General features: G+C 47.3%; 1 protein-coding gene across 1 annotated transcript; it reads left to right on the plus strand.

Moving 5' to 3' along the window:
- Window positions 1–488: 488 nt before the first annotated feature.
- Window positions 489–20439, plus strand: LOC115147565 (ethanolamine-phosphate cytidylyltransferase). Its single transcript, XM_029689817.1, has 13 exons — window positions 489–754; window positions 7857–7945; window positions 8462–8510; window positions 8669–8781; window positions 9219–9370; window positions 9635–9676; window positions 10136–10274; window positions 11761–11843; window positions 15947–16024; window positions 16834–16899; window positions 17786–17851; window positions 18006–18094; window positions 18343–20439. The coding sequence occupies exons 1-13, from the start codon at window positions 633–635 to the stop codon at window positions 18458–18460; spliced, it is 1206 nt and encodes a 401-aa protein (XP_029545677.1). The 5' UTR covers window positions 489–632; the 3' UTR covers window positions 18461–20439.
- The last annotated feature ends 565 nt before the right edge of the window (window positions 20440–21004 follow it).

A 21004-nucleotide genomic window follows, 5' to 3' on the forward strand; every position in this document is an offset into this window, starting at 1 on the left:
TCAGAGCACTCTCGTCTGAGTGCCAGAGCGCAGAAGAACTGATGAATTTACTGAAGTTCAACACCAGTTGAAAATGGCTGATGTCAGTATACTTCGGCAAAAATAGGGTAATTCAATTGTTGCCAGCAGCACAGTTACAATCACCAACCATCTGGATAACATGAAAACAGCCCAACCAGCTCTGCTAGGGCGAGTAAAATGGTCAGAGTGAGGTTCTCTCATTTGTGTCTGGAAGTAGCTAGCCAGTTAGCTTGGGCGCTTGACTGCCGTTGTGTAGTCAAACCGCTCGGATCAAACCTACTCCGCGAAACGCTCTGTGTTTCTGAACGCCCTGAGCGCACCCTGGCACTCGAGATTGAATTCACGAACACACCCAAAATCTACGCTGTGCGGATTTCCGTAATCACGTGATATGAGTTTTTACGCAACCAGCATGGCCGCCACCTAAGAGTAGTCATGGTTCGACCATGACGCAATATTCACGCCAAAGGAGGCGTTGTCCTACCGGCGGGTTCATTCCTTCGTTAAACCGGGGAATGCGATCGCACAACCCGTCCTTTTAACTTTACTTTGACGGCATTATTTTATTCTTGTGTGGTTTTAGCTCAGAGTTTTAATATTATTTTATCAACATGATCAAGAACGGTCACCACACATCGAATGAGCAGGGGATAGAGAGCGGTGCTAAGCAGGGAGACTTGGCTTGCAGCCCAGAGAAGAGGAAGTGCTCTGTCCGGGTGTGGTGTGATGGGTGGTAAGTCGTGTAGCTTCGCCTACTATCCAGCTAGCTAGTTATATTAGCTACATGTACAACGTTGCCTAGCTGCGAAAAGGGTTTATATCATTTTTGGTGGTCTGTTGTGTGCATAGTAACCTCAGTAATTTAAGTAGCTAAGCTAGGCTAGTAACTAACTAACTGCTAGCGTAGCTCTACCAACAATGTAACGTTTTGGTTGATCAACTGTTGATTATACATTTTACATTTACATTTTAATCATTTAGCAGACGCTCTTATCCAGAGCGACTTACATTTCATACATTTAAAATAAAAAAAAAATCCGTATAACCACTAAGCTAGATATAAAGGCACATCGTTACATTCAGCTTCACACAAACTGGCTAACTAGGTATTTTTGCTACTTTGTAAACATGAACTTGAGTGTTGCTGCCTGGCCAAACAAAAGTGGCTACTAATGTGATTATTTTGTGATTTCAATCACAAATACCCCTAAAGTCAGACAACTACAGTACCTACTAGCTAGCTATACTGTTTCAGTTGCTACCTTTGCCAGTGTCGACCAACAGCCAGTAGGAACGGAATGATCTCAGCTAGACTTAAGTTTCTGTGCACATGGTTTTCTATATGTGGTTTAGGTAGGATGTTACGTAACCTTAGCTGTCACTGTGATGTATGGATATTGGGGCGGCAGGTAGCCTAGTGGTAAGGTTGTTGGATCGAAAATCCCTGAGCTGACAAGGTGAACATCTGTGTTCTGCCTCTGAACAAGGGAATTAACCCACTGTTCCCCGGTTCTCCTTTGCACCCCAGTATCTCTACTCTACACATTCATCTTCTGCACATCTATCACTCCAGTGTTTAATTGCTGTATTGTAATTACTTCGCCACTATGGTCTATTTATTGCCTTACCTCCCTTATCTCACCTCATTTGCTCACATTGTATATAGACTTATTTTTCTACTGTATTATTGACTGTATGTTTGTTTTACTCCATGTGTAACTCTGTGTTGTTGTTTTTGTCGCACTGCTTTGCTTTATCTTGGCCAGGTCGTAGTTGTAAATGAGAACTTGTTCTCAACTAGCCTACCTTGTGAAATAAAACGATTAAATAAAAAGGCCGTCATTGTAAATAAGAATTTGTTCTTAACTGACTTGTCTAGTTAAATAAATCTTACGGAAGAAAAAAAAACATTTTTTAAAATATTGGAAATAGCTTGGTGAAGTGCAGTTGCTGACTTGCTGCTAGCTAACAATTAGCCTGGTCCCAAATCGGTTTGTGCTTTTGCCTGAGGAATTGCATTGTTATTGTCAAGCTTAACATGACAATTCCTAGAGGAGTCGGCAATGGAGCCAGTCTAGTTATCTACGGCCATAGACAATATCAGTTCTAGCTATGTGTACGGCTATAGCCTTTCTCATATACAGCTGGCCTGTACAGTAGTTGGCTGGCAACGGTTGCTAGGCCAGAAGAACGGTCATTCATTAATTGTTGATTGATCTGAAAGTCACTGTTTTAGCGACTTGATATCAATTCCATGCTATAGAAAGGTATACAGACTAGCCCTAACTAATACCTCTTATTATTATAATAACGGCATTTTACTGTTATTACCTAACTGTGTTTTACTGTTATTACCCAACTGTATGTTACTGTTATTACCCAACTGTGTTTCTGTTATTACCCAACTGTGTTTCTGTTATTACCCAACTGTGTTTTACTGTTATTACCTAACTATGTTACTGTTATTACCCAACTGTGTTTCTGTTATTACCCAACTGTGTTTTACTGTTATTACCCAACTGTGTTTTACTGTTATTACCCAACTGTGTTTTACTGTTATTACCCAACTGTGTTTTACTGTTATTACCCAACTGTGTTTTACTGTTATTACCCAACTGTATGTTACTGTTATTACCCAACTGTATGTTACTGTTATTACCCAACTGTGTTTTACTGTTATTACCCAACTGTGTTTTACTGTTATTACCCAACTGTATGTTACTGTTATTACCCAACTGTGTTTTACTGTTATTACCCAACTGTGTTTTACTGTTATTACCCAACTGTATGTTACTGTTATTACCCAACTGTATGTTACTGTTATTACCCAACTGTGTTTTACTGTTATTACCCAACTGTGTTTTACTGTTATTACCCAACTGTGTTTCTGTTATTACCCAACTGTATGTTACTGTTATTACCCAACTGTATTTTACTGTTATTACCCAACTGTGTTTTACTGTTATTACCCAACTGTATTTTACTGTTATTACCCAACTGTATGTTACTGTTATTACCCAACTGTGTTTCTGTTATTACCCAACTGTATTTTACTGTTATTACCCAACTGTGTTTTACTGTTATTACCCAACTGTGTTTCTGTTATTACCCAACTATGTTACTGTTATTACCCAACTGTATTTTACTGTTATTACCCAACTGTGTTTTACTGTTATTACCCAACTGTGTTTCTGTTATTACCCAACTATGTTACTGTTATTACCCAACTGTGTTTTACTGTTATTACCCAACTGTGTTTTACTGTTATTACCCAACTGTGTTTTACTGTTATTACCCAACTGTATTTTACTGTTATTACCCAACTGTGTTTTACTAACTGTAAACATGATGAGGAGCCCAGTGGTGCCAAGGCTATGTATGGCAGCACTACTGTATGTTGCAACGCTTGTTTTGTTGTCAGAGGACAATGTGCAGAGTGACATAGTTAGCCACCCAACCCAGTTGGCAAGGAAGTACAAAGTCCACCCTTATCAGCTGACCATAGCGTCACATCTCCTAGTGTGCGACATGTTTGTTAACATTTTGGTCATTTAGCAGACGATCTTATCACATTGGTGTTTGTTTCCCAAACAAAAACCGTTGTTTACTTTCAGCAGTAGCTTGGTATTAGGTAAAGTCAACACCTGTTTTATTCGGCGCATGTGATAAATAACATTTGATTAGTAGCTAATAGGCCTTTATTCAAGTTTGTAGAAGACATTAATACCTGATAAGGCTACTTCCTGGGTGATGTTTCCCCTCGCTACATGTAGGATCACCTCCCCAATCCTAACCTTAACCATTAATGGGGGAAATGCCAAAATGACCCAAGATCAGCGTCTACTCTAGGGGCACCTTCTTCCTTCCTCCCTTGATAAGGATGAGGTAGAAGCTCTGTGATCGATGCTGCTGTCTGCCAGGTGGAGAATGACCTGCAGTAACCTTTGTCTCGCTGTGGATTAGAGAGGAGTCAGGAGAGTAAGTCATTAGCCAAGGCCAATAACACGCTCTGATGCCCTTGCTCTGGCTTGGTTCATACTTTACCTGGGCTACATTCATTCTCAACTTGTCCCATAAAGAAATGTGCTTGCTTTGTTGCAAACCGCTACAGTGTGCACTAAATCAATAGGAAATACCACCCTGGCTTACTATCACTGATTCAACACGGCTGGATAGGGGAAAGTAAAGGATTCTACTGCTTAGCTTTCACCTATTAACAGACACCAGATCAGTGATTAGGCTCTTTCAAAGAAGAAGAAGGGGGAGGAGGAAGGATGCATTCTGAGAGTACTCAAACAGGGCTCGTCTCTCACTCCCGCCCATCCACACCACCTAGTACCTACAGCCTGCATTGTGCTCATCATGGGATGTGTCCAAAATGGCAGCCTATATTGTGCACTTATTTTGACCAAGGGGCACCTCTTTTGATCAGAGCCCTATAGTGAACTTACTGTAATACTATATAGCCTTATATGGGTAGTGTCCCAAACGGAACCCTATTCCCTTTATCGTGCACTACTTTTGCCCAGGACCCATAAGGCTCTGGTAAAATGTAGTGCACCATGTAGGGTACAGTGGGGATGCTGACATGGTCTTGCTGAGTTTACTTGAGGCGAGAGCCGGCTGACTCCCACCTCCCCGTTCTCACCTTGTGACTGGTGGAGGCATAGCTATAAACACTGCTCTCACACACACACAGATACTCTGCCCTCATAGTACCCAGGCAGACGGCTAGTTTGTGATAGCTTGTTTTGACATGGCAGTCCAGAATAGTGGGTATAAATAGCTAACCAACCGTCTGTCTGTGTACATAGAGATTAGGTATAAATAGCTTACCAACATAGTGAACATGTCGTCCAGTGACAGATACAGCATGAGGGTGGCAGAGGGGTCTTTTAGGGGAGCAGAGAGAGGGAGAGAGGGAAAGAAAGTGGGAGAGAGCGAGAGATGAGTGATAGAGAACATCAAAATAAAACAGAAGCACTCAGTGTAATTTCTTACAGCGTACTATGTCCCAAATGGCCCCCTATTTCCTACAGCCTACAGAGTGCACTCAGTTATGTGGACAGGACAGACCTATCAGAGGCAGGCTCGCTCTACTATACTGGCCTATCAGAGGCAGGCTCTCTGTACTATACTATACTATACTATCAGAGGCAGGCTCTCTGTACTATACTATACTGACCTATCAGAGGCAGGCTCTCTGTACTATACTATACTGGCCTATCAGAGGCAGGCTCTCTGTACTATACTGACCTATCAGAGGCAGGCTCTCTGTACTATAGTGGCAGTATAAAGGAGAGTTGTTGGGAGTCTCCAGTTGATCTGCCTGTCTCCTGGTCTTAGCCTAGGGATACTGTCTGTCTCCTGGTCTTAGCCTAGGGATACTGTCTGTCTCCTTGTCTTAGCCTATGGATACTGTCTGTCTCCTGGTCTTAGCCTAGGGATACTGCCTGTCTCCTGGTCTTAGCCTAGGGATACTGCCTGTCTCCTGGTCTTAGCCTAGGGATACTGCCTGTCTCCTGGTCTTAGCCTAGGGATACTGCCTGTCTCCTGGTCTTAGCCTAGGGATACTGCCTGTCTCCTGGTCTTAGCCTAGGGATACTGTCTGTCTCCTGGTCTTAGCCTAGGGATACTGTCTGTCTCCTGGTCTTAGCCTAGGGATACTGCCTGTCTCCTGGTCTTAGCCTAGGGATACTGCCTGTCTCCTGGTCTTAGCCTAGGGATACTGCTTGTCTCCTGGTCTTAGCCTAAGGATACTGTCTGTCGTCTTGGTTACACCTCAGGGATAATTCCCATGGTAATCCTGGGGTTAATTACAGAGAGGAATCAGTACTTACACACACAGGCCTGTGGTACACACACACACAGGCCCGTGGTACACACACACACACACACACACACACACACACACACACACACACAGGCCCGTGGTACACACACACACACACACACACACACACACACACACACACACACACACACACAGGCCCGTGGTACACACACACACAGGCCCGTGGTACACACACACACACACACACACACACACACACACACACACACACACACACACACCTGTGGTACACACACACACACACACACACAGGCCCGTGGTACACACACACAGGCCCGTGGTACACACACACACACACACACACAGGCCCGTGGTACACACACACACACACACACACACACACACAGGCCCGTGGTACACACACACACACACACACACAGGCCCGTGGGACACACACACACACACAGGCCCGTGGTACACACACACACACACACAGGCCCGTGGTACACACACACACACACACACACACAGGCCCGTGGTACACACACACACACACACACAGGCCTGTGGTACACACACACACACACAGGCCCGTGGTACACACACACACACACACACACACACACACACACACACACACACACACACACAGGCCTGTGGTACACACACACACACACAGGCCCGTGGTACACACACACACAGGCCCGTGGTACACACACACACACACACACACACACACACACACACACACACACACACACCTGTGGTACACACACACACACACACACAGGCCCGTGGTACACACACACAGGCCCGTGGTACACACACACACACACACACACACACACACAGGCCCGTGGTACACACACACACACACACACACAGGCCCGTGGGACACACACACACACACAGGCCCGTGGTACACACACACACACACACAGGCCCGTGGTACACACACACACACACACACACACAGGCCCGTGGTACACACACACACACACACACAGGCCTGTGGTACACACACACACACACAGGCCCGTGGTACACACACACACACACACACACACACACCACACACACACCACACACACACACACACACACACACACACACACACACACACAGGCCTGTGGTACACACACACACACACAGGCCTGTGGTACACACACACACACACAGGCCTGTGGTACACACATTACAGAGAGAGGATGACACACATACTGCGAGATCCACACATTGTACTTTCCTCGGGCTGAATCCTAACTTGAGAAACGTAACTTGTTGGGTTTAGTGTAAATCCTACCATGGCTGGTAATCATGTGACGGTAGGACAGGAGGAGGACGGAGCAGGCTGTAGGGTTGTGTGGGGTGATGGGTCTGCTGTGTGGAAGGGGACAGCTTCCTCCATATCTATTCCATTAGAGGTGTCGGCAGGCAGGCAGACAGGCAGACAGACAGGCAGACAGACAGGCAGACATCTACCACTGGATACAGAAACCAACTATCAAGTATAGAACAGCTACTCATTAAAACACTACCCCCTCTCTGAGACCAGCTGTTATACACACTGTCTGTCCCACAGTAATGACATCATGCTCTCTCTCCCTGTCCTGTAGTCACTATCCCCTCCCTGAGACCAGCTGTTATACACACTGTCTGTCCCATGTTAATGACATCATGCTCTCTCTCCCTGTCCTGTAGTCACTATCCCCTCCCTGAGACCAGCTGTTATACACACTGTCTGTCCCATGTTAATGACATCATGCTCTCTCTCCCTGTCCTGTAGTCACTATCCCCTCCCTTAGACCAGCTGTTATACACACTGTCTGTCCCATGTTAATGACATCATGCTCTCTCTCCCTGTCCTGTAGTCACTATCCCCTCCCTGAGACCAGCTGTTATACACACTGTCTGTCCCACAGTAATGACATCATGCTCTCTCTCCCTGTCCTGTAGTCACTATCCCCTCCCTGAGACCAGCTGTTATACACACTGTCTGTCCCACAGTAATGACATCATGCTCTCTCTCCCTGTCCTGTAGTTATGACATGGTGCACTACGGCCACTCCAACCAGCTGAGACAGGCTAAGGCCATGGGAGATTACCTCATCGTTGGAGTACATACAGATGGTACACACACACACGGACACACACACACACGGAGACACACGGACGGACACACACACGGACACAGAGACACACGGACGGACACACACACACGGGCACACATGGAGACACACGGACGGACACACACACACGGGCACACACGGAGACACACAGACGGACACACACACGGACACAGAGACACACGGACGGACACACACACACGGGCACACACGGAGACACACGGACGGACACACACACACGGACGGACACACACACACGGACGGACACACGGGCACACACGGAGACACACACGGGCACACACGGACGGACACACACACACGGGCACACACGGAGACACACGGACGGACACACACACACACGGACACACACGGACGGACACACACACGGACACACACACACGGACACACGCGTTAATCATAAGTATCTCATTCTCTGCTCTGTTTCTTGTCTCTCTGTTCCCCTCTCGACAACAGTACAGTAATATACAGTCACTTCCCTTCTCTCTCTCCCTCCCTCCAGAAGAGATCTCGAAGCACAAGGGTCCTCCTGTCTTCACCCAGGCAGAGAGGTAAGAAAATCACTGCATTTCATTTTCATGTAAATGGACAATAAAGTTTTGGTATGGTATGTAAATGGGCAATAAAGTTTTTGTGTGGTATGTAAATGGACAATAAAGTTTTGGTATGGTATGTAAATGGACAATAAAGTTTTGGTATGGTGTTGTAGGTATAAGATGGTGCAGGCTATCAAGTGGGTGGATGAGATCGTAGAGGGTGCTCCCTATGTCACCACACTGGACACACTGGACAAATACAACAGTGACTTCTGCGTCCACGGAGGTAAGGGGAGTGGGAGGTAGGGGGAGCGGGAGGTAGGGGGAGCGGGGGTAGGGGGAGCGGGGGGTAGGGGGAGCGGGGGGGAGTGGGAGGGTAGGGGGAGCGGGAGGTAGGGGGAGCGGGAGGTGGGGGAGGTAAGGGGAGCGGGTGGTGGGGGAGCGGGTGGTAAGGGGAGGTAAGGGGAGCGGGTGGTGGGGGAGCGGGTGGTAAGGGGAGGTAGGGGGAGTGGGCAGTAGGGGGAGCGGGTGGTAGGGGGAGTGGGTGACTGAGACCGATTTGTTACTTTTTTAAAGGAGAACAGGGACTCATCCTCCTCCCATATTTCTGTGTTTATTTAGACAGTTGAATGTACATCCCAGGCTACAGTGGGAGAGGTGGGATACCATCATGTTGGGCTGATGTCAGAAAACTAACTACAACGTTGTCCTTGTGTACCTTAGATGACATCACTCTGACGGTGGACGGTAAGGACACGTATGCGGAGGTGAAGAGAGAGGGCCGGTACCGGGAGTGTAGACGCACCCAGGGGGTCTCCACCACAGACCTGGTGGGCCGCATGCTGCTCATGACTAAAACCCACCACAGTAACATTGTGAGTAGCACACACAGAGAGCACACTGTTCCTACAGTACCGTAGTGTGTGTGCTTACAGCAGGGGAGGCTGCTGAGGGGAGGACGGCTCATAATAAAGGTTGGAACGGAGGGAATGGTATTAAACACATTCCATTGATTCTGCTGCAGCCCATCCTCCCTAAATAAGGTGCCACCAACCTCCTGTGGCTTACACTGTTGTAATCACAGAAATCACACAGGACTGACCTCAAGCAAACCTCTCTCTTCCTCTGTCGGTTTACAGGACAACTCAGACTACCAACAGCACACAGACAACTTTGGGAAGGTAAATATTACTATTCAAATATATTCTGAAGAGGAAGTGGAGATGACAACATTCTGTTGTTGTAGATTATTCTGAACACAAGGGGGCGCAATACCACTGCTCAGTACGACCATGGTGTGCTGTACATCTCAGTGAAAATAGTACCATAGTGTATTCAGATGTAATGATCAGAGAGTTAAGTTTATTTTGTGTTTAACAAAACGTCTCTGTGGAACACCCACATGAGCCTGCTTTCTGAGGAGTTACTTCCTCAGGCTTTCCAACTACTATGAGATGGCTGGGTTTCTGAGGCTAGGGTTTAGAACGGGCCCTTCCCCTCTCTCTCCTCCCCTCCATGTTCTCCCCAGGGTCCTAAGGGCCACAGTCCATGGACAGGAGTTGGGATAGGTTTATATTAGGTTTGTGTTAGGTTAGGTTTGGATTAGGGGTTATGACTATAATAGTGTTTTGTCTCCCCAGGGTCCTAAGGGCCACAGTCCATGGACAGGAGTGTCCCAGTTCCTCCAGACTTCCCAGAAGATCATCCAGTTTGCCTCAGGACAGGAGGCCCAACCTGGGGACACCATCATCTACGTAGCCGGGGCCTTCGACCTCTTCCGTATCCTTATGTACCGCTGTGTCTGAGAGAGAGACCGAGACAGGGTGGTTGTGTGTCTGAGAGAGACCGAGACAGGGTGGTCGTGTGTCTGTGAGAGAGACCGAGACAGGGTGGTTGTGTGTCTGTGAGAGTGACCGAGACAGGGTGGTTGTGTGTCTGAGAGAGACCGAGACAGGGTGGTTGTGTGTCTGTGAGAGAGACCGAGACAGGGTGGTTGTGTGTCTGTGAGAGAGACTGAGACAGGGTGGTTGTGTGTCTGTGAGAGAGACCGAGACAAAGGGTGGTTGTCTGTCTGAGAGAGACCGAGACAGGGTGGTTGTCTGTCTGAGAGAGACCGAGACAGGGTGGTTGTGTGTCTGAGAGAGAGACCGAGACAGGGTGGTTGTGTGTCTGAGAGAGAGACCGAGACAGGGTGGTTGTGTGTCTGAGAGAGACCGAGACAGGGTGGTCGTGTGTCTGTGAGAGAGACCGAGACAGGGTGGTTGTGTGTCTGTGAGAGTGACCGAGACAGGGTGGTTGTGTGTCTGAGAGAGACCGAGACAGGGTGGTTGTGTGTCTGTGAGAGAGACCGAGACAGGGTGGTTGTGTGTCTGTGAGAGAGACTGAGACAGGGTGGTTGTGTGTCTGTGAGAGAGACCGAGACAAAGGGTGGTTGTGTGTCTGTGAGAGAGACCGAGACAGGGTGGTTGTCTGTCTGAGAGAGACCGAGACAGGGTGGTTGTGTGTCTGAGAGAGAGACCGAGACAGGGTGGTTGTGTGTCTGAGAGAGAGACCGAGACAGGGTGGTCGTGTGTCTGTGAGAGAGACCGAGACAGGGTGGTTGTCTGTCTGAGAGAGAGACCGAGACAGGGTGGTCGTGTGTCTGAGAGAGAGACCGAGACAGGGTGGTTGTGTGTCTGTGAGAGTGACCGAGACAGGGTGGTTGTGTGTCTGAGAGAGACCGAGACAGGGTGGTTGTGTGTCTGTGAGAGTGACCGAGACAGGGTGGTTGTGTGTCTGTGAGAGAGACCGAGACAGGGTGGTTGTGTGTCTGTGAGAGAGACCGAGACAGGGTGGTTGTGTGTCTGTGAGAGAGACTGAGACAGGGTGGTTGTGTGTCTGTGAGAGAGACTGAGACAGGGTGGTTGTGTGTCTGTGAGAGAGACTGAGACAGGGTGGTTGTGTGTCTGTGAGAGAGACTGAGACAGGGTGGTTGTGTGTCTGAGAGAGACCGAGACAGGGTGGTTGTGTGTCTGTGAGAGAGACCGAGACAAATGGTGGTCGTGTGTCTGTGAGAGAGACCGAGACAAATGGTGGTTGTGTGTCTGTGAGAGAGACCGAGACAAATGGTGGCCGTGTGTCTGTGAGAGAGACCGAGACAAATGGTGGTCGTGTGTCTGTGAGAGAGACCGAGACAAATAGTGGTTGTGTGTCTGTGAGAGACAGAGACAAAGGGTGGTTGTCTCTGTGTGTGTTTGTGATTACCTTGACCACTCCTCCCCATCAGACATTGGTCATGTTGACTTCCTGGAGACGGTCTACAAACAGGCTGAGAGGCCTTACGTCATTGTGGGACTGCACTTTGACCAGGTATGTACACACACTTAAACACACACACATGTTCAGAAAACGCTGACCCCATCAGATTCAGGAAACATTTGCACAGGCAACATTTGTGTTGATTTGCACTGAGCTAAAGGGTAGAGCTGCTGCTTTCAAGGTGCGGGACTCTAACCCGGAAGCTTATAAGAAATCCTGCTATGCCCTCCGACGAACCATCAAACAGGCCAAGCGCCAATACAGGGCTAAGATTGAATCACCGGCTCCGACGCTCGTCTTATGTGGCAGGGCTCGCAAACTATTACAGACTACAAAGGGAAGCACAGCCGCGAGCTGCCCAGTGACACGAGCCTACCAGACGAGCTAAATCACTTCTATGCTCGCTTCGAGGCAAGCAACACTGAGGCATGCATGAGAGCATCAGCTGTTCCGGATGACTGTGTGATCACGCTCTCCGTAGCCGACGTGAGTAAGACCTTTAAACAGGTCAACATTCACAAGGCTGCGGGGCCAGATGGATTACCAGGACGTGTGCTCCGGGCATGTGCTGACCAACTGGCAGGTGTCTTCAAAGACATTTTCAACATGTCCCTGATTGAGTCTGTAATACCAACATGTTTCAAGCAGACCACCATAGTCCCTGTGCCCAAGAACACGAAGGCAACCTGCCTAAATGACGACAGACCCATAGCACTCACGTCCGTAGCCATGAAGTGCTTTGAAAGGCTGGTAATGGCTCACATTAACACCATAATCCCAGAAACCCTAGACCCACTCTAATTTGCATACCGCTCAAACAGATCCACAGATGATGCAATCTCTATTGCACTCCACACTGCCCTTTCCCACCTGGACAAAAGGAACACCTATGTGAGAATGCTGTTCATTGACTACAGCTCAGCGTTCAACACCATAGTGCCCACGAAGCTCATCACAAAGCTAAGGACCCTGGGACTAATCACCTCCCTCTGCAACTGGATCCTGGACTTCCTGACGGGCCGCCCCCAGGTGGTGAGGGTAGGTAGCAACACATCTGCCAAGCTGATCCTCAACACTGGAGCCCCTCAGGGGTGCGTGCTCAGTCCCCTCCTATACTCCCTGTTCACCCACAACTGCGTGGCCAGGTACGACTCCAACACCATCATTAAGTTTGCAGACGACACAACAGTGGTAGGCCTGATCACAGACAACGACAAGACGGCCTATAGGGAGGAGGTCAGAGACCTGACCGGGTGGTGCCAGAATAACAATCCCTCAACGTGATCAAGACAAAGGAGATGAAAAGGAGGACTGAGCACATCCCCATTCTCATCAACGAGGCTGTAGTGGAGCAGGTTGAGAGCTTCAAGTTCCTTGGTGTCCACATCAACAACAAACTACAATGGTCCAAACACACCAAGACATGAAGAGGGCACGACAAAGCCTATTCCCCCTCAGAAAACTAAAAAGATTTGGCATGGGTCCTGAGATCCTCAAAAGATTCTACAGCTGCAACATCATGAGCATCCTGACTGGTTGCATCACTGCCTGGTATGGCAATTGCTCGGCATCTGACTGCAAGGCTCTATGGAGGGTAGTGCGTACGGCCCAGTACATCACTGGGGCAAAGCTGCCTGCCATCCAGGACCTCTATACCAGGCGGTGTCAGAGGAAGGCCCTAAAAATTGTCAAAGATCCCAGCCACCCCAGTCATAGACTGTTCTCTCCTCTACCGCATGGCAAGCGGTACCGGAGTGCCAAGTCTAGGACCAAAAGGCAGTTTTTATCCCCAAGTATTAAGACTACCCGGACTATCTGCATTGTGCCCCCGTCCCTGTCCCCCCGTCCCCCTAACCCCTCTTACACTGCTGCTACTCTGTTTATCATATATGCATTGTCACTTTAACTATACATTCATGTACATATTACCTCAATTAGCCCGACTAACCAGTGCCTGTATATAGCCTCGCTACTGTTATAGCCTCGCTACTGTTATAGCCTCGCTACTGTTATAGCCTCGCTACTGTTATAGCCTCGCTACTGTATATAGCCTCGCTACTGTTATAGCCTCGCTACTGTTATAGCCTCGCTACTGTATATAGCCTCGCTACTGTTATAGCCTCGCTACTGTTATAGCCTCGCTACTGTTATAGCCTCGCTACTGTATATAGCCTCGCTACTGTTATAGCCTCGCTACTGTTATAGCCTCGCTACTGTTATAGCCTCGCTACTGTTATAGCCTCGCTACTGTATATAGCCTCGCTACTGTTATAGCCTCGCTACTGTTATAGCCTCGCTACTGTTATAGCCTCGCTACTGTATATAGCCTCGCTACTGTTATAGCCTCGCTACTGTATATAGCCTCGCTACTGTATATAGACTCGCTACTGTTATAGCCTCGCTACTGTATATAGCCTCGCTACTGTATATAGCCTCGCTACTGTATATAGCTTCGCTACTGTATATAGCCTCGCTACTGTATATAGCCTCGCTACTGTATATAGCCTCGCTACTGTATATAGCCTCGCTACTGTATATAGCCTCGCTACTGTATATAGCCTCGCTACTGTTATAGCCTCGCTACTGTATATAGCCTCGCTACTGTATATAGCCTCGCTACTGTATATAGCCTCGCTACTGTATATAGCCTCGCTACTGTTATAGCCTCGCTACTGTATATAGCCTCGCTACTGTATATAGCCTCGCTACTGTATATAGCCTCGCTACTGTATATACCCTCGCTACTGTATATAGCCTCGCTACTGTATATAGCCTCGCTACTGTATATAGCCTCGCTACTGTATATAGCCTCGCTACTGTATATAGCCTCGCTACTGTATATAGCCTCGCTACTGTATATAGCCTCGCTACTGTATATAGCCTCGCTACTGTATATAGCCTCGCTACTGTTATAGCCTCGCTACTGTTATAGCCTCGCTACTGTATATAGCCTCGCTACTGTTATAGCCTCGCTACTGTATATAGCCTCGCTACTGTTATAGCCTCGCTACTGTTATAGCCTCGCTACTGTATATAGCCTCGCTACTGTATATAGCCTCGCTACTGTATATAGCCTCGCTACTGTTATAGCCTCGCTACTGTTATAGCCTCGCTACTGTATATAGCCTCGCTACTGTTATAGCCTCGCTACTGTTATTATTCACTGTCTTTTTACTGTTGTTTTTTGTTTTTTATTTCCTTACCTATCTATTGTTCACCTAATACCTATTTTTACTTCAAAGTTGCACTGTTGGTTAGGGGCCTGTAAGTAAACATTTCACTGTACTACCTGTTGTAACTGGCGCACATGACAAATAAACTTTGATTTGATACGCTGACCCCATCAGATTCTCTGAGAATGTGGTTTTATAACCCTGTAGACATGATGGGGGGGGGGCAGACTGTGTTTCACTGGCCCTCTCACACACACACAGGCCTGTGGTACGCACAAACACACACACTGTTAAAGAGAAACATGTGGATCTAGTTGATCACATTATATGAAGGATTGATGTACATGTCTAATAAAGCTTCAGAGGGCCTCGCTGCTCGTGTTCCCCAAATCTGTTTCACATTCCAATGAAACACGCTGCCATTGGTCGAGAGCCAGTATAAATACTCTGTCATTGGTCCTCGACTGTGTGGGTCGTCCTATTCCTTTTAGACGCTGTTCCAAGGTCAGTTGTGACGGAATGCTGAAGGATCAATCCTAGCAGGAGGAGACTTTTCTCAACTCGATCTTCATGGGGGAAAAAAAGTCAGTGGTTGGAACCAAAAACAGATTTAAAAAATACATTTTAATAGGGCCAAATCATAAACCTTCACCATTAGTGGGGATGACAAAACTGACCTAAGATCAGTGTCTAGAGACAACATTAAACTACTTCTCTTTGTAACCTCCCATAGACTTAGATAGACAACAGTAGTGGCCAAAATCATGGGCATTGAGGACTTTCACCATTTCGAAGTAGTCAACTGGGCTCACATTGTTCCAACTAGGACATCAGGAGGGATCAGCCAATTAATTAGACAAATACCCATGTTTCACATTGCAATAAAGCCTCATGCCATTGGTCGAGAGCTAGTAAAATATCCTGACCATTGGTCGAAGCTAGTAAATATCCTGTCATTGGTTGTGTTTTTCTGTCAACCAGGAAGTGAATCGCTACAAAGGGAAGAACTACCCAATCATGAACATCCACGAGAGAACTCTGAGTGTCCTGGCCTGCAGGGTGAGAACATACACACATTAAACACACACACCAACACACACAGACACACCAACACACAGGCGCCCACCGACACTCCCGGACACACACTCCCCGACACAGACACACGCACACATACACACCAACGCACGCACACACACACACCAACACACGCGCACCGACACACACACACACACACCAACACAGACACACACCAACAACTGTTCTTTGTAACCCCTTGGGCCCAATAGTCACAGACAGTTAAAGCTGTCTGCTCTGCCGAGAGATAAATGTTCTCCTTACACACACACACACACACACACACACACACACACACACACACACACACACACACACACACTGAAGGACGGTAGGCTCTCTCCTCCATTCAGCTCTTATCAGACCAGCTACAGAACAATGATCCTCTGTCCTCCTGGTGTGTGTTCACATCAAACCATTTCTTTGTGTATCTTGCATCTTTTAATGTGTGTTGACTTGTCTTGAGAATGTGTTTTATGAAGTCATTATCCGAATCCTAAACGGCACTCGATTACTCAAACCACACAAAGGGTATCTATACACACACACACACACACACGCACGCGCACCGGATTACGCAATTCCATAACCATTCAGCGTTAACACAAAGCCTGAAACTGTCTCCCTGTCCTGTGACAGAGCTATTACTCAATGTCTGTTGACCTAAATACAACCATTACACAACCATTACGCAACACTCACAACTCACTCTTATTTTTTTGTTGTTAAATTAATTATTTCCTCCCTCCCTCCCTCCCTCCCTCCCTCCTCCCTCCCTCCTCCCTCCCTCCCAGTATGTATCAGAGGTGGTGATTGGGGCTCCCTATGCTGTGGGTAAAGATCTGCTGGACCACTTCAAGGTGAGACACACACACACGAAGACAAAGACAGTGGTATTGTTTGACTGGGAGAAGAGACGTCTTTCCTAACATGCATAGCCTCTCTTAGGGAGAAACATGTATAATGACCTGGTGTGTGTGTGTGTGTGTGTGTGTGTGTGTGTGTGTGTGTAAACAGACCTTTCTCCTGTGTGTATGGGACATTGTTCCAGACTGGGGTGCTGTAGTAATGTCAAGCTGTTACTGTATAGCAGACATACTACAGATGTTCCTCTCTCCCCCTCTCGCGCTCTCTCCCCCTCTCTCGCGCTCTCTCCCCCTCTCGTGCTCTCTCCCTCTCTCGCGCTCTCCTTTTTTTCTCCCCAATTTCGTGGTATCCAATTGGTAGTAGTTACGGTCTTGTCTCATCGCTGCAACTCCCGTGCGGACTCGGGAGAGGTGAAGGTCGAGAGTCACGCGTCCTCCGAAACACAACCCAACCGCACTGCTTCTTGACACAATTCCCACTTAACCCAGAAGCACCAATGTGTCGGAGGAAACACCTTACACCTGGCGACCTGGTCAGCGTGCACTGCGCCCGGCCCGCCACAGGAGTCGCTAGTGCGCGATGAGACAAGGACATCCCTGCCGGCCAAACCCTCCCTAACCCAGACGACGGTGGGCCAATTGTGCGTCGCCCCATGGGCCTCCCGGTTGCGGCCGGCTGCGACAGAGCCTGGGCTCGAACCCAGAGTCTCTGGTGGCACAGCTAGCACTGCCATGCACTGCCTTAGACAACTGCGCCTCTCAGGAGGCCCTTTATTGGTCATATTTTAATTGACCATGTCACTTCCTGTTATACCATAGATATGTATGATCAATCATGTAGGTTATATTATTGATCCTATTATGATGTCACTTGTTGTAGGTGGACCTGGTGTGTCATGGGAAGACAGAGGTGTTTCCTGACAGGGACACTGCAGACCCTTATGCTGTGAGTACTGACTGTGTGTGTGTCTGTGTGTGTTTGTCTATTTTGCAGTATTCGTGTGTGATTATCTGTCTTTTTGTGTGATTGCATGTTATTGTGTGTGTGTGTGTGTGTGTGTGTGTGTGTGTGTGTGTGTGTGTGTGTGTGTGTGTCCCAGGAGCCTAAGAAGAGAGGTATCTTCCGTACAGTAGACAGTGGTAACGGTTTGACCACCGATGACATCGTACAGAGAATCATCAAGAACCGGTAAGGGCTTCTCTCACACAGTAGCCTTGATGTGTCTCTCACCCATCTATCACTGTCTACCTTCTGTCTCCCCTTGTCCCTCATCTTTTTCTCACTCATTTGGTTATTTTTCCATCCCTCTCTCCCAACTTCCTCCCCGCCTCTCTCCACCTCCTCCCTGCCTCTCTCCCTCCTTATTTGATGTTATTGTATTGTTACCTTGTACAAAATGCACTATATAAATGAAGTTGGTTTGATTCTCTCTCCAGGCTGCAGTTTGAGGCAAGGAACCAGAAGAAGGAGGCCAAGGAGATTGCGGTGTTTGAGGCGATGAAACGCCAGGCAGAGGGAGAGCGGGCCGGGGACACGGCCCAAGCAGCACAGTAACCAGATCAAACTAGTTCAAACCAGACCCAGCTGTCCCAAAACGGATCCAAACCCAGCGTTTCCCAAACTAGAGAAACTCTGAAATAACTTTTTTTTTTAAATTGCGTTTGGTTCATAGAACTGGGGTTATGTCAGTAACCTCCGGTAGCTGCTAGATGCCGTTGTAATAATGAGAACAGTTTTGGTTTTCTTCCTTCCTATCTTTTGAACGGTTTAATCTACGGTTTCCCTCTACAATACCCAGAAGCCTCAGAACAGAGTGGACAAGACCAGACACTAAAATCAGACTGGAGGAACAATAAATCAATGGTGTTATTTTCTACACAGAAGATCAAACTAAATGATCTTCTGGACTTCCCAATACCTTTCTGATGCATTTGTCACTTCAAACAATCCTTCATATTGAAACACTGTCAAATGTACTGTCGACTGATTTGTAATAGACGGTCATAGTCCCAGTTTAAGAACCAAACATTGGCTGTTGATTTCATCACCTTTTTTTAAAATAACAAAATGGGGTCGCGGAACAAAAAAGTTTGGGAACCCCTGTCCTAACCAGCTCAAAATGGTTCAAACACGACCCAAACAGGGTCAGACTGAACCTAGCCAGCCCAAACCAGTCTAGTCCTACTACTTATACTGTATACACATCCTTTAGTGAAGCATTGCCTGCTAGCCCGTCCTAGACCTGCTTTACCCCCCATTCCACAACGGGCCAAACTCATTCCACCGACGGCCGAGTGGCTGCGGGTTTTCACTCCCTTGTACTTGATTAATTAATAAGGAACTCCCCTCACCTGGTTGTCTAAGTCTTAACTGAAAGGAAAAACCAGCAGACACTAGGCCCTCCATGGAATGAGTTTCCACCTCACCCAAACCGGATCAGACCAGATCAAACTGCAGAACCTGACTTTAACCAAGACGCCTCCTCTCCTTCACCAGCTAAGGAGAACACACAAATCACCCTCTCCCCCTGTCAGTGGAGGCTGCTGAGGGGAGGAGGGCCCATAATAATGTCTGGAGTGGAATATCTGGTGTTAAATCTGATCACACTTCCAGGCAGAAAGAAAGGAGGAGAGGAAAGGAAGATGGAGAAAAGAATCCAAAGTGTGACTGTGAAGAAAGAAAACATTGAGAGACTTGTGAAGAAGAGAGAAAGGTCTATGTAGTTGTGTGTGTACTGTATATTTAGTAGTGCCTTCTAGTCTGATCTACCAAATGGCACACTATTCCCTATGGACCCTGGTCAAAAGGCAGCTGACCCCAGACCTGCCGTTACAGCCGCTGGCCCCAGACCTGCCGTTACAGCCGCTGGCCCCAGACCTGCCGTTACAGCCGCTGACCCTAGCACACATACATGCCAGAGTGGATGTAGCTGCTCAGCCTGAAGTGTTCCCACTTGCGCCATGGAATAACTGGCTGTTCTGTGGCGTGACCGGTCACGCGGGTTTGAGGCAGAGGTCTTGGGTTCGCGCCTCGCTAGGAGGAAGGTGGTGCTCTTTAAGCATGACCTCCTTTACATCACTATGGGTTTAAATCCAGCCCACTATCTCATCAATAAATAAAACCAGTGTCCTGTACAGGGAATAGGGTGCCATTTCAGATGTACCCCTCTGACTTGTATGTAACATGATGATTCAGGACTCTGTCAATGTTTTCTTTTCTTGTTTTTAATGTGTTGGTATGTGGATAATTAATTTAAAACATTTTTAGAGAGGTATGGACAATGAATGGGGGAGTCAAGTGTGTGTGTGAGAGAGACTGTTTTAAAGGGAGTGTGTGTATGTGTGAGAGAGACTGTTTTAAAGGGAGTGTGTGTATGTGTGAGAGAGACTGTTTTAAAGGGAGTGTGTGCGAATGAAAAATGAATAACAAAACAAATGGGCATGTATTGTATGGCTCTACCCCGCTATAAAGTTGATCTGTAAATCTGTCAATTAATTGTCCGGTGATAAGAAAATACAAAATGCTGTACCCATTATGAGGTTGAGCCTCTTTGTAGTTGTTCAATAGTCCGTAATATCTGACATGAAGTGGAAACCCAAAAAGGTTAACATTATTTACCTACTAAGCTGAAAAAAATAGTCCGATAGTAAAATTGTGTAAGCACACATTTGCTTACCACTAATGTCTAATGATAGTTTCAGAAGAGACATTTTTCCTATAATGGTCTTCACCCATCTTACAAACTTATATTTCCACACTGAGGTTGAAATGACACTGAAATTATGATAATGCCCTTTTAGTGAAAAGGTGATGGAAATGTCAGCCTGTTCAGGTGGGATGGAGTTTTTGGCCTACAGCAAATCACATTTTATTTGTCACATGCGCCGAATACAACAGGAGTAGATCTTACAGTGAAATGCTTACAAGCCCTTAACCAACAATGCAGTTAAGAAAAATAAGTGTTAAAATATTTACTAAAATAAATGAAGGGGGAAAAAAGCATGACATCACAATCTGATCTAATTATTCTGATCAATGACCAGTCATCTTTTATTTGCATATGCATCCTCCTTTGAGGTGGAAGGCTCTAGAACAGAG

Source organism: Salmo trutta, chromosome 14 (genome assembly GCF_901001165.1).
Source record: "Salmo trutta chromosome 14, fSalTru1.1, whole genome shotgun sequence".
NCBI classification, from domain to species: domain Eukaryota; kingdom Metazoa; phylum Chordata; class Actinopteri; order Salmoniformes; family Salmonidae; genus Salmo; species Salmo trutta.

Excerpts from the sequence above, each read along its gene's own strand:
- LOC115147565 (XM_029689817.1), top strand. The coding sequence starts at position 633 with ATGATCAAGAACGGTCACCACACATCGAATGAGCAGGGGATAGAGAGC. Across the intron at positions 9,677-10,135 it reads ACACAGACAACTTTGGGAAG|GGTCCTAAGGGCCACAGTCC; the intron begins GTAAATATTACT and ends TTGTCTCCCCAG. Across the intron at positions 10,275-11,760 it reads CGGGGCCTTCGACCTCTTCC|ACATTGGTCATGTTGACTTC; the intron begins GTATCCTTATGT and ends CCTCCCCATCAG.